The sequence below is a fragment of the Lutzomyia longipalpis genome, chromosome 1 (genome assembly GCF_024334085.1).
Source record: "Lutzomyia longipalpis isolate SR_M1_2022 chromosome 1, ASM2433408v1".
Lineage (NCBI taxonomy): Eukaryota > Metazoa > Arthropoda > Insecta > Diptera > Psychodidae > Lutzomyia > Lutzomyia longipalpis.
This window is the reverse complement of record NC_074707.1, coordinates 43,750,687-43,764,391: the sequence shown is the minus strand read 5'-3', so window position 1 is coordinate 43,764,391 and position 13,705 is coordinate 43,750,687. Positions and strand designations below refer to the sequence as shown.

The 13,705-nt window shown below is 38.2% G+C and overlaps 5 protein-coding genes across 5 annotated transcripts; 1 reads left to right on the top strand and 4 right to left on the bottom strand.

Moving 5' to 3' along the window:
* Positions 1–1,312: 1,312 nt before the first annotated feature.
* Positions 1,313–4,088, bottom strand: LOC129787571 (probable methylmalonate-semialdehyde dehydrogenase [acylating], mitochondrial). Its single transcript, XM_055823283.1, has 3 exons — positions 3,884–4,088; positions 3,215–3,572; positions 1,313–2,679 (listed from the first exon to the last, which is right to left on the bottom strand). The coding sequence occupies exons 1-3, from the start codon at positions 3,905–3,907 to the stop codon at positions 1,502–1,504; spliced, it is 1,560 nt and encodes a 519-aa protein (XP_055679258.1). The 5' UTR covers positions 3,908–4,088; the 3' UTR covers positions 1,313–1,501.
* Positions 4,089–4,813: 725 nt separating this feature from the next.
* Positions 4,814–5,511, bottom strand: LOC129787656 (glutaredoxin-related protein 5, mitochondrial). Its single transcript, XM_055823385.1, has 2 exons — positions 5,148–5,511; positions 4,814–5,086 (listed from the first exon to the last, which is right to left on the bottom strand). The coding sequence occupies exons 1-2, from the start codon at positions 5,398–5,400 to the stop codon at positions 4,902–4,904; spliced, it is 438 nt and encodes a 145-aa protein (XP_055679360.1). The 5' UTR covers positions 5,401–5,511; the 3' UTR covers positions 4,814–4,901.
* Positions 5,512–6,102: 591 nt separating this feature from the next.
* LOC129787566 (actin-related protein 8) lies at positions 6,103–8,747 on the bottom strand. The gene is made up of 5 exons (XM_055823279.1): positions 8,630–8,747; positions 8,040–8,500; positions 7,805–7,972; positions 6,563–7,745; positions 6,103–6,494 (listed from the first exon to the last, which is right to left on the bottom strand). The coding sequence occupies exons 2-5, from the start codon at positions 8,052–8,054 to the stop codon at positions 6,193–6,195; spliced, it is 1,668 nt and encodes a 555-aa protein (XP_055679254.1). The 5' UTR covers positions 8,055–8,500; positions 8,630–8,747; the 3' UTR covers positions 6,103–6,192.
* A 149-nt stretch (positions 8,748–8,896) lies between these two features.
* LOC129787544 (formin-binding protein 4-like) lies at positions 8,897–12,319 on the top strand. The gene is made up of 5 exons (XM_055823246.1): positions 8,897–9,574; positions 9,887–10,549; positions 10,618–10,751; positions 11,682–11,928; positions 11,995–12,319. The coding sequence occupies exons 1-5, from the start codon at positions 8,897–8,899 to the stop codon at positions 12,292–12,294; spliced, it is 2,022 nt and encodes a 673-aa protein (XP_055679221.1). The 3' UTR covers positions 12,295–12,319.
* Positions 12,290–13,133, bottom strand: LOC129787655 (40S ribosomal protein S13). The gene is made up of 3 exons (XM_055823384.1): positions 13,055–13,133; positions 12,749–12,876; positions 12,290–12,662 (listed from the first exon to the last, which is right to left on the bottom strand). The coding sequence occupies exons 1-3, from the start codon at positions 13,075–13,077 to the stop codon at positions 12,358–12,360; spliced, it is 456 nt and encodes a 151-aa protein (XP_055679359.1). The 5' UTR covers positions 13,078–13,133; the 3' UTR covers positions 12,290–12,357.
* Between the last annotated feature and the right edge of the window lie 572 nt (positions 13,134–13,705).

Below are 13,705 nucleotides of genomic sequence, written 5' to 3'. Positions count from 1 at the left end.
AATTTCAATGCCTCAAGACGATCAGAAAATGTCATTAAAAAATGCATTTTGCTCAATTTACTTAAGAAATCTTAAGTTTCGTTTAAGAAAGCTTAAAAATCTTAAATTTTTCTTACGATCTTAAGTTTTTTCTTAAGGATTCGTAAGAAATTTTTTTGAAAACTTAACACATTCTTAAAAAAAACTTTTAAAAAAAATCTTAAGAAAATCTAAGTATTTCTTGAGAAAACTTAAGTCTGTCTAACTAATGAATTTCATCCAATATCAAATGGATTTTGAGTGACTCTTTGCAAAAAATAAATAAATAAAATTTTCTGATCAGTGAAACAGAAAATGAAAATTTTTGTGGCTAATAATAGTATTTTGGTAGCTCTTAACTCTTGTTGTTTTTTTCTTTTAGACATTTATTGATTTTAAGATTAAAGAAAATGAGAAAAAACGATCCCAAAATCGAAAATTTTAGCGATTTTTCTGATACTTGGTCACACTGTTCTTGAGTTAATTTGGCTCGAGGGGGGGGTTATAACCCCCAAAACCCCCCCCTCGCTACGCCCCTGTCTTTGATAGAACTACTGATTTATCTAGCTAGTCAGTAATTTTTTTTCTGGGCATTAAAATCCATTATTTTAAAATAATTTTTGAGTCAAATTCTCTGGATATTTATGTACTGGAAAAAAATTTTTGTCCTTAAACGATTGTCCTGCTTGTCCTGGTAAGGATTCTGTTAAACCACGGTCGCTAGCTAGCTGGACCGCGGTTAAACCTTAGCAAGAATATTATTTTAGAATTATTCGTAATTTTTTTATGCCTAAAAATTTTTAAAAATTACGAATTTATATTTAAAACAGATAGAAACATATCGTAGGTTCTCCACAAATTCTAAATGTACAAACGCACACTCCTTTTTACATATATTTATGTAGATAAAATCAATATTAAGTCGGGCCATGGATTCGGTATTCTTCCATTTCTTCCACATCCTTCACACAATTCACTTCGTCTTTTCATATCGTCACAGACCAGACATGAAATGTCGTGCTAGAAAAGTTAGGTTTAGATAAGTTAAATGCTTTAAAGGACTCCGTTTAAAGTTATTTGAGAATTTAAAAAAAGTCGAGTGATTTTTCATTAAAATTGTTAAAAATGAAGAAATCCTTAAAATTAGTTTGTTAAAAATGTGTTGAAATAAAGATTTTTAAAGATGATTTTGAGTTTCCTTTTATTTGTTTATTGTTGAGTCGTTTGTAAAATTCTTCATGAACATTTTCTAATCTGAAAAAAAGGAGAAGAACTAACAAAAAAAATACTTAAATGCCAGTTCTCGTCACCGCAGTAATAAAGGTCCTTTTAATATCATTCAAATTTATGATATAATATTTACATGTAATTTTAGTTAAATGCAACAATTTCGAAAATGCACCTCTTTTCTCTCTCTCTCAATAAAGCAAATAATTCCAAGAAATCATTTGGAATTTGCATTTATTGATTCACACGAAAATTTTTAATTCATCGTGGGCATTGCAACAGCAGCCTGTGTGTGGGAGACATCAGTTTCACGCCATAGCTGTGTGACGGTTTTGGTCTGCGTATAGAATTTGACTCCCTGTTTGCCGTAGAAGTGCTGATCACCCAGGAAACTGCCTCGTGTGCCGGTGAAGGAGAACATTGGCAGGGGAACGGGAATGGGTACATTGACTCCCACTTGTCCAACATCAATTTGATTGACAAACTTTCGTGCTGTTGCTCCATTCGTCGTGAAGATTGCCGTACCGTTGCCGTATGGATTTTTATTGATGATCTCAATGGCTTCGTCGATGGTATTTGCGTTGAGGCAGACAAGGACAGGCCCAAATATTTCCTCTTTGTAGCACTTCATATGCGCCTGAACGTCCGTAAGGATGGTTGGTCCGACAAAGTTGCCCTTTTCATAGTTAGGTACTTTAATTCCACGTCCATCGAGAGAACATTTAGCTCCCTCGTCAATGCCCGACTGAATGAGTGAGTGGATGCGTTCCTTTGACTGTGGTGAAATTACGGGGCCAACATCAGTTCCGGGAACATGGCCAGCATTCACTTTGAGCTTCTTGGCTCTCTCAACGAGGTCAGGGATCCAGTTCTTTGCTTCCCCAACAAAGATTGCCGTCGAGAGGGCCATGCACCTCTGTCCAGCAGCTCCAAAGGCAGCTCCTGCTAGTTGATTGAGTGTATTCTCCTTGTTGGCATCTGCCATGATTACTCCGTGATTCTTAGCGCCCATATTCGATTGGACACGCTTCCCATTGCGTCCAGCACGTTCATAGATGTATTTTCCAGCCTGATCAGAGCCAACAAAGGAAACAGCCTTGATGTCGGGATGGTCACAGATGAAATTAACCGTATCGTGAGCACCATGGATGACATTGACAACACCTGGTGGGCATCCAGCTTCATTGAGCATCTCCATGAGCATCATGGTTGCTCCAGGATCCCGTTCGGAAGGCTTAATGATACTCGTATTGCCGCACGTTATTGCCACTGGAAACATCCACAGGGGGATCATGGCTGGGAAGTTGAATGGAGTAATTCCGGCAGTGACACCAAGAGGGAGGGTGTAGGAGTATGTGTCCATATCCTTGGCTACATTGGGCAGTGTTTCACCAAGTTGAAGGGATGGGATGCTACAGCAATGCTCAACGACCTCTGAAAAATAAAATAATGCGTTAATCTGCATCAAGTTCAAGACTAAAAACTATTATCTTTAATCGTCGAAGGGGAGCTGATTACTTGTTATCAAAGCTGATAAACAGAAAAGTCTCTGCTTTAGATTAAAAGACGATCACACAGAATTTAATTAAGATTTTTTTTATCCTTTCTAAAGTCATTTAGACATATTAAAGATCTTTTGAAAAAATTTTCTATAAAAAACTTGATAATCAAGACAATCATAAATCACTTTAATAAATTAATTTGTAATAGTTTTTCTTATCTTTCATTAAAAAACATTAATGTGCTCAACATAAACTCAGTTTCATTCTAATTTTTCTTAATTAAAATACTAACTCGACTACAAATTAAGTGAAATGAAGAAAAAAGCGAACGATATAAAGACTTAATTCTATTTTTAGTCTTGTCCCTGGGCTTTCAATTTCATTACAAAACGCGTCAAGATATTTTTGCAGTTCAGCTCTGCTGATAAGAGATTATCACACTGAATTAAGACAAGCCCCACACTTACGCAATCCACGGAGAACATCCCCCTCGGCATCGACAAGTGTCTTCCCCTGTTCCTTTGTGATATTCTTCGCCAATTCTGACATGTTGCTCTTAATGAGATGCTGTAACCGGAACATGATCTGCTGACGCGTGAGAATTGATGTCTGACTCCACGTCTTGAATGCATTTTTCGCTGATTCCACAGCATGTTGCATTTCTGCTTGTGTGCACTTCGGCACACGTGTCACGACTTCATTTGTAGCCGGATCATGTAAATCAATCCAATCCTTAGTCTTTGACTCTACGAACTTCCCGTCAACAAACATTTTTGTCGTTGGCACTGCAGAGCTCGCGTAGGAACGTCTCGCCACATTGAGGGTCTAAAATAATCGAAAAAAAAAAAACATTTGATGAACTTTCAAATGAGGCCCCTCCGGTTGATTCTATCGCCTTCAATCAGCGATTAAATTGCAAATTAGCAGCACTCTGCCACATAATTGTTCTTTCAATTGAAGGAACTTATGTGGAGCTGGGTGCCAAGGGAGGCACACACGAGTGGACAATGTATTACCAAGGCCACACAACTTGGGAGTTATGTAACGACAGACTAATCAGCAATTTTGGCTAATTTTTCACCCAAAATTCCCATTTTATGAAACAATTAAAAATAAAAGAAAATTAATTAACTTACCTCGCTTCCGATTAATCGCAGCATTGTGAAAAAATGTTCAAATTGTGTAGAAATACTAAAAAAAAACAATTTCGGAGAGTATCTTCCTACGTTGAGGATTACTGAAGAGCAACTGTTTGACGTATGCCGAAACTCGCGCGATACGACCCGCGTAGTGATCGCGTTATCAAAGAAAATCTACCAAGACAAATGAGCTTTGCTGTGTGCTCTAGATTTGGATTATGTAAAATTCCTTGAATTTATTTTGATGCAAAAGTTAAAAAAAAAATTTTAATAAAAAAATATTTTTAATTGAAAAATTTTATTTTAACTCATAAGCTGAACTTTTTATATATGTTTTAAGTAATATTTTTAAAAGATCATTAAAGAAAGATCTTTTTCAATTAAAGAATTTTAAAATTCAAGCATATCTCAATAAATAATAAAAGTTTTAATCTCTAAAGAAGGTATTGGAACATTAAATCGATTTTATCAAAATCGATTGATTACAATAGACATTGAGCTACACGACAAGTAATACGAGTCATGCACTTCTTTATCATTTCCGGCTGATCGTGATTTTTGAACTAGCCCTTTATCATATTTATTATTTTTCAAGATTTCAGAGGAATAATGCCAAAAAGGTAGGTTGAGATCTTCTTCGCATCTTTGAATACCTTTCTTCATAAAGCCTTCCAGACAATTTTCAGAAGAGGAAAAGGAGAAGTTGGACATTCTCGGAAGGAATGATGAAAATTACCTTAGATGTGATGCCATGGCAACAGCGCTCGAGGGAATAATTCTATCATCAAATAATCCATCTTTCCAGGAGAAATGTATAAAGCTCCTCCTTGGTGATGAAGGCCAAATTGAGGATTTGAAGCACAACATCCTCATGCGACTCTACCAAACATCAACCAATAAAATGCAGAAGAAATAATTCTAATCATATCTCTAGCAATGATTATTTACATTTTATAGATTTTATATATAAAAAGAACTAAAACTGAGAATTACATAAGATTTGGGGGAGGAGGAACTACTTCTCAGTTTTCTCAGTCTCAGAGTGCTTTTCCAGGAGGGCGCTTACAATCCCAACTTTCTTGAGTTCCTCAATCAGTTCACCATTCTGATGCATCTGCAGTATGATGTCACAACCACCAACAAATTCCCCATTTATGAAGACTTGAGGGATTGTTGGCCAGTTGCTGTATGTTTTAATTCCTGAAAGAAAGCAAAGATTGTGAGCATAAAGGAGAATTATGGAAAAGAAGAAGCTTTTTACCCTGTCGAAGATTCTCATCGGAGAGAACATCGTAGCTATCATACTTAATCCCGTGCATCCTCATCACCTGGACCACAGCATTACTGAATCCACACCGAGGAGCTTCCGGATTTCCCTTCATAAATACAACAACTTTATTCTTTGTCACCATGTCTGCAATTTCCTTGGACATTGGGGATGTTGTGTAGGTGCATTTTGTTGTATAATTTGCCAGAAATTTCGACTGGCGAGCAAATCTTGCGAGGAAACTCATCTTGCTGATTTTTCTTTACTGACTTTCCGGTGTATGTCACAAAACTACAGTCATATCCCCATTTAAATTTTTCGGATACTCTTCTTACGCATTAAAACCAATGGGTTGGAATGAGTTGGGTGAATTGTATTCTAACCTTAAAAAATCCCTCATCTCCAACAAAAAAATCTTTACGTGTAAATAAAGAAAATGCATTTGCAATAATAATAAAATGAATAAAAAGGAATATCGTGTTGTGATAAGACATTTTTACATGAAGGAGTGGACAGCTAGTCAAATAAAGGCTGAGCTGGATAGCGTTCACGGGAAGTCTGCACCTGCCCTGAAGACAATTTATTTCTGGATAAATGAATTTAAAGCTGGACGAACATCCACAAAGGACACAAGTCGTGGTGGTCGTCCCAAGGAAATTACAACTGTTGATATGATTGAGAGAATTTACGGGATTGTTATGCTGGATCGTAGTATTAAGATTAAGGAGATCGCTAAGACTGTTGGCATTTCCGCTGAACGAGTACACAATATCCTCCATAAGAAATTGCATATGGAAAAAAATGCTGATCGATGGGAACAGTGTTCGACTGAGACTCCGGATTAATTTAATTTTAAAAGGAAATAAGACTTATCTTTTAAGAGTATTGATAAACTACCTAAAGGCTTTATGATAAGAATAAACAAGAATAAATTGTTTGATGAGAACGATTAGATTAGCAATTTTTACTTTTATTAATTTCTTTCTAAATCTTAAGAATAAAATTTATTTTTTCTTCTAAATTGAAGAAATAGAATTATTTACCATACAAACGGAGCTTTTTCTCGTAAAATTTTTACACCATACTTTTGCCATTCTTGTGAGGTAATCCACAACTCCGATGCACTTTCGAGGCAAGAAAGAACTGATGCTCCCTTCCATGCAGTCATAGCAGGATCCATATCTTTCGGGCTTGTGACTATGTCCAATTGTTCTGAGCGGTAGAGATAGGGAATTTGTAGAGCTACCCGATTCTGAAGCCATTTTCCAATACCCTGGAATTTCATACCACCTCCCACGACAAGAATGCATCCGTACATTTTTCTCTTCAGTTCTTCATTTGCTGTTAAAGAACAATTAAAAAATCACCAAAAAAAACCCATAAAAAGAAGTATTTCATGAAATACTCACGACATCGTTCAATGCTCTGCAAAACAGCTTGATCCAGACCAATAATTTGACCACCTGGAACCACAAATTCCTTCTCAATTTGCTTATTATTCTCCTTATCCTCATCCACGACGATTTCTTCATCGGGATTCTCATTGTGCAAAAATTCCGGAGTTGATTGCTCAAGTTGTTCCTTAGCACTGCGTCTGCTGGTTTCCTTGAGGTACTCCGCATCGAAACAATCTTCCGGATCGTACTGCTTTGTCCAGGGAATTTGAGTCTTTGCTAATTTTGTCGTTCCAGTTACATTGAGGAGTTCCGTGTGGAATAAACTCAATGGTGCCACTATAGCTTCATCACCAACCTGTAGAGTGTATCTGTGTGCTGAAGCTCTGCCCGGTTGAATGGCATCAAAGTGTTTCTCCTCTGAACCACACACGTCCAAATTTACATGACAGAATTCTTCTTTCAGCTTCTTCAGCAACATGGCATCTTGGGGGAGATTTACTTTGCAATTTTTGTAGGGAAATGCACATTTTTGGAGGAGCCAGTAGAATGTCTGTGTCACATCCCCACCACCATATTCCAAGCGAACACGTGTGTTGGGATGAGATATGGCATCCTCAACACAAGAAACAGATGTCTTCTGATCACCCACATCCACAACGCAGGCATACCCTAAACCAGCTCCAAATGTTGCTGCCACATGATCCTGCACGAGGAAGCAACTCTTGAATCCCATTCGACAGAGAAGGAGTGTCATGAGCTCCCGGAGATATGCTCTATTGTAGATATCCGGGATGACTAGAACTGCTTTATAGGCAGACAGATCACTAATCTTAATTTCCATTACAGCTGAGAGAACATACTCCCAGATGGCTTGAAGATCAGTCAGAACGGAAGTCAGAGAGCCCCCAATGTCCGTGTGAATATTTAATTCTCCCCGACGCATAGGGAAATGAAGATTGAAGTCCCCATTCGGGTCGAGATTAAGTACAGAATTCCCAAATACTGTATCCCCCTTTGGCTCATACCAATCTGATGAGGGTTCATTGAGAACATCCGGAGTAGAGCGGCGATTGAAGGCAGATATTTGCTGTGGGGGTGTAGCGTATCTCCTCCTGCCATCAGACTGGAGACACGATTGCAGTGTGTGGGAAACAGCAAGACGACAATCTTCCAATTCCTGCAGCAATTCTGGCGTCTAAAAATAAATTATTTTTGAGAATTTCATTCCCAGAATATCTTGACTTTTTGACTCACCTTTGATAAGAGTTTAGGGAGAATGGTGTCCCGGTAGGCCTTTCCTTTTGGCCCCTTCCTACGTGCCACAGCATGTAGAATTGTATGAGGATTGAGATCAGAGGCTCTCCCAATCCGCAAATTCAGAGAACCCGGATGAATTACAATTATCTTTTGAGCTTGAATTTGCTGAAAGTAATTAAAAACAAATCTAGTGAAGTATGTGGATTAAAGTGTTAGATGTGTGTTAACTTACCTCAGCAGATTCCATGATTTGTTTGTAAAGTTTTAGCGAGAACAATTAAAAATTCTTTTCAAGAAATCCAAAAGAATTTTTCAAGAAAATATTTCAGTTGCCGCTTTGTTTACACTGCAATTTGAAGTTTTTACAAGAATTTCACAACACAGGGTGGTCACAAAGAACCTGCGCTAGATTAAAACTTCAGCTCAGTCGCAGCGTTGTTTGTAAAATTCAGTGAACTTAACCTCACTTTCTATACTCATTAAAAAATCTTTTCTTATTTTGTCATTAATTTTTATTTTTTTATGTTAAATGTAAAGGAAATATATTTGAGAATGAAAATCACTGCCCCTCCTTGCTTGTATTGTTCAGCTGAGCACGCAACTGTTGACTAAAGTCATCCTCGACATTGTCGTCATCCCAGTTGTCCTCCCAGACACTGATTTCCTCCTCCTCCGTTTTAGTTCCCGCCCATTCTACAAAAGAAAATGGAAAATAATTACTTGAGTAACATTTAATAGACATAAGGCTAGGGAAAGCCCTTGGAATTAGACTGGAATTGAAAACTGAAGAACGCAAAACTGCGAGTATTGCAAGATTTTTACCTTCAGCAGGAAACTCCTCGAATTCATCGTCCTCCTCCAGCAAACCAAGATCAACTTTGGGCTTCTCCTTATCAGTCATCTTCAGTTGAATGCAACTACTATTATTTGCAAGAATTTAGTCGATATTTAGTAATGATTCTGCAGTTTTTGCACTACGTTTGTTTGGTTAGTTTCTGTCAATCGAGGAATGAAGTCGTCTCGGAGGTTATGGTAAATGCTGATTGAAGCGACGCTGTGTAGTTGATAAAATTCTAAAATTTCACAAAAATGCTTGCAAACAACAGTGAAAATCGTTTAACGCACCTCCTGGGTGCATATAATTCCGATAGTGATAATGAGAATGAAGAGGAAGCACCGGAAGAGAGGAAAAATGGGATGAATGCAGACAACAATACATTATACACAGAGTGGACGCAATGTTTTGACAGAGATTCCGGACATCCCTATTTCTGGAACATACAAACCAAGGAGGTAACATGGGAGATGCCACAGGAGTACAGTACCTATCTGGAATGGGTGAAGAGCAGTAAATTCAGCCATGAACAGAGGTGGAAGGTTTACGAGGCGGAGGACACAAAAACTCCCTACTATGTTGATGAGGTCACGCGCATTGTTTTCTGGGAAATGCCTGAGGAGTACAAAAAAGGTTTGGCGTCTCATGAGAAGGAACCCGTGAAGGAAGTCCGGAAAGAACCGCAGAAGGAACCCCAAAAGGTTCTGAAAAAGGTGGAAAAGAAGGTGCACAAAACGCAGGCAAAAAAATATCCGGAACATCTTACAAATTACAATTCCGACGATGAGAAGATTGAGCTCATTTCCTCATACGGGAGATCCAGTGATTCATCTGAGGATGAATGTGAATCAACTGAAGGTCAGGGTGAAAAGTCAAGAACAACTGCTATTGCTGAACATTCAGCAACTTTAGGAAAGAAGACAAAGATTGAGGTAAGAAATTCCACGGATTTCTTCATTAAAAAGTATTTTTTTAAGACAATAATATGATGATATCCTGCGCCTGAGATTCAAATAATTCCGTTGCATTACATTCGCTGGGCTCAAGTGCTGTGAATCTTATTCCTAGGACTTTTAATATTATAGTAGAAGTTTGGTTGTTTGGTCCATTAGTTCTTGGGCTCAACGATGTGCAATCGGTGCAATCCAATGATGGTTAAGTTTTCAATCTGAAGTCAATCCTTTCCCTTTAAATAAAATTAATTTATTAGAGGACATTTATACAAAAAAATCTCACATTTCCAGGCATATCGTGAAGATGAGAAATCATCGGAAAAACCTCCTGAACCGATTCCCAGCGAGGAACTTCTTCCATACAAATTGTATTCCCACGATCCAAATGACCATCATGCAACGGATAAAACAGTAAATACCACCGGAAGCAGTATTCTCTTCAGCAATGAAACTTCAGTCACTCTCTCGGAATTGGAGAGAACCTATCAGGCGGACAGAGAGAAAAGCAAATCACCGGAAAATCTCCCAGGATCCGATGCAAATAAAATGTCGGAGAAATCTTCAATTTCCAACATGGAAATTGATATGAAACTCACAATGAGGAAGAGAAGAATAGAAATTCCAAGAATTCCCCCGAAGACAGAACAAATTTCCAAACCGGAAACTGACCAAGATGATTCAGGGAGTTCGGAGAACAAACCCAAAGGAAGTCTCTATGAGAACTTTCAGAAGGGAGGTGTTGAATTTTCTGATAAAAAGGATGAAGAGATGGAGAGTGAGGAGAAACAAATTGAGACAACAACGAAGGATGCTTCAACGGATACCGCGACTGATGATGAGCAGAGCATTGAGGAAGTGAAGGAACTTAGCTCGTTAATTGGTGCAAAAGTAAAATTCCTGTCCGAGGGAAGACCCATTATTTCTGGAGTACAGATTATGCAGATTCAACTTGAGGTGAGATTTTTCTGCTTAAAAGAAAAAGTTTTTGCAGAGAAAAAAAAATCTTTTTATTAATTTTTCAGACTCTCCTGGCTGCTTTTGATACTCGACACCTATCAAAGCACTACATAATGAATTGGCTCAACACGACGACAAAAAGCCTCTTGCAGCTGGAGAATGATGTGGCCCCAAATGGTTGGAAATGCAAATGGGATAGGTAGGATATTTTTGGATTTGTATCGCAAAGATCGCCAAAGAATTGGCCCTAAGCCCCCCAATAGGCAGCCTTTGCCTCAAAATTATTATTTACTAGTCAACCCGAGCCCCCAATCACGTGTGAGCAAACTCCATTTTAAGCTATAAAAGGGGGGCGTATATTAGTAGGGGGGATGAATAATACGGTACCCCGAAAAATTCTAAAAATAAAAAAATCCCGTTATCTGACCCTTCAGCAGGTAGAAAGTGGGAAAAATTAGTTTTTCTGTGGGGGCGCTACAAAGGGGGGTTGGGGCGGAATCCCATATAGCGCTTGCAACTCGTATTGACCCCCTCTACCCCCATACCAAATTTCATCAAGATCGGCCCAGCGGTTTAGGAGGAGTTCATGTGCCACAGACAGACAAACAAACTTTTCAGCTTTATATATTAAGATATGTAAAAGAAAATCTATATCCGACTGTGATTCCAATAGAAATCCTCTTCCCAAAGGAACAAAATATAGGCTTCGTTGGGAGATTGATCTTCAGCAAAACATAGTGAAAATGTTTAATATTTAAAGAAAAAAAATGAGAAATTCACTTTCAGGATCTTCTTTAGTAGCATAAAATAATGAATTTATTATGTATTATGTTGTATACATCGAGGTATGTATAATTTTTTTTTCTACAAAAACCCTTTGAATGATTAATTTAATGGAGTTTCTATGCTTTTATCTTAGCAAAAGGACGGCTAGAAGCGATATCCGGGAGTTGCTCAGAATGTGTGTGCTGTGCAATTCTAGGAGCTCTCTACCTGATTTTTCTTCTCAAACTGAGAAGAATTTGCTCGGGAGAAAAAAAAATTCACAAGAACAATTGGTCAGAGAATATGCTCGCTGTATTGTTTTCTTCTTTTCTTTCTCTCTTTTTTCGGCTTCAAAAAATTTTAGGGAAAACTCCCGGTACTACTACCAGAATTTGGCCACTGGCAGGATACAGTGGGACTTCCCGGAACCCGATGTCACGTGTGCTGGGGACGAAATGGAGATTTGCACAACACCACCCTATCCCGGAGCGAGTGAAACTGAGGTACCCATTGCGAAAAAGGCAAAACTTTCGGAAGACAGTGGGGATGAACTTCGTGCACCTGAGCCGCCAGCATGGAATTCCAGTCCGGAACCACCTCCTGCGCCTATGGTGAGGATCCTAATTCTTTTTTTTCCTTCTTTAGCATCTTTTCTTGACGTTCTTTTACTATTCCAGATTACTCCTGTACCACCACCACCGCCGGTGATAACAAATAAATTGAATTTGGAGCTGGATTACTTCTACTCTGATCTAGCATCCCTGGAGACGTCAATGAAACCACCACCTCCGGAGGTGATTGAAGAAGCACCGGCGGCGGATGTGAAAAAGACAACGAAACCGGAAGTTGAGCCACCACCAATTGCCCCGAGTCCCAAAGTGAAGAAGAAGAAGGTTAAAACATCCAAAACGGACATGAAGGAGGTTTCTCTCATGATGGCTAAATGGCAAAAGGCGCAACAAGACTTACAGAAGTAAAATAAAAGAAATATTTTTTTCAATATCCCTTCTTATTTTGCATCAAGTGTTTCCGGACACACATTAAGCCACAAGGGCAGATGCCGTGCTGGATTCGTATTTCCAGTTTGGTGGCAAAACCCCCTTTGTTTTGTAGAAACGGGCAAGCCGATGAATACGGGATTCCACGAGAATAAGACGGAATTTGCTGTCCTTGTCCTTACGATTCCTCTCGAGGTGCTTACGGATGGCCACGGCCTTCTTGATCAGGTAGTACAGATCCTCCGGGATGTCAGGCTTCAAGCCCACGGATTTCATGATACGCAGGATTTTGTTGCCATTGACAAATCTCACCTGAGCAACACCGTGCGAATCTCGAAGGATAATACCTGTAAAAAGAAGAAATGATGCAAATTAAATTGAATTGTTGTGTCCGGAAGACAAGGAAACAGCATTAATTAACCTCAAAACTTACCAATTTGCGATGGGGTCATTCCCTTCTTTCCCAACCGCTTAATTTGATCCTTAACATCATCCGCGGTGAGTTTAAGCCATGACGGCACGGAGCGGCGATATGGAAGTGCTGATTGGGATATACCCTTGCTGAAAAGATACAAAAAGAAAACATTATCCATGTGGCACCGGACATAAAAATCCATTTTTCACGCATTTCCACTCAAATTTCCTAATTTTTACTCAATCCACCAAATAGAACAAACACTAATTTCAATTTTCTCAATGATTTCACACAGTTTTGAGCAAAATATTTAGAGATATTTACCCAGGAGCGTGCATACGACCCATGTTGACGGATTTTTATTCCAAAAGAGACAGAAACCGGAAATAGCATCAACGCCATATTGCTTTTAGTACACGTAATTTAGTTTAGACTAGTTTGTTCATTTGAACTGCTATTATTAGTGTGTCCCATAAATAACTGCTTTCACAATTTTTTCACGTTTTTCGGCGAATTTTCCAGGCTCAGGAGGGGGCGTCGCGTAGATTGGATATCGCGAAAAATCAATTCCGGTAAATAAAAAGTTCTATAAAATTTTCAGGAGGGAAAGTCTCAAAATATTTCTCCCAAACAATCCCACTTGAAACTCAACTGCCATTTAAATTTAAAATTTCCGTTAGAAAATTAACATTTCGCGAGAGAAAAATCACATTTTCCGCTCGGAAAAGCCCCAAAAATTCTGGAAAAAACGCTAGAAAAGCTAGAAAATATTAGGTAAATAGCTTGTTTGCGATTAAATCACTTAAACAAAAATCTGAAAATAAAAAAAAATCTTTTTCTTTCCTTTTTTTTTTTTACAAATTATTTAAATAAATTTAATAGCAGATACGTCGATTTATATTTTATATTTAATGTCCTTTAAATTTTTAATTATGTAAATAATGTATTGCGTACACAGTAAAAACAATTTTATCA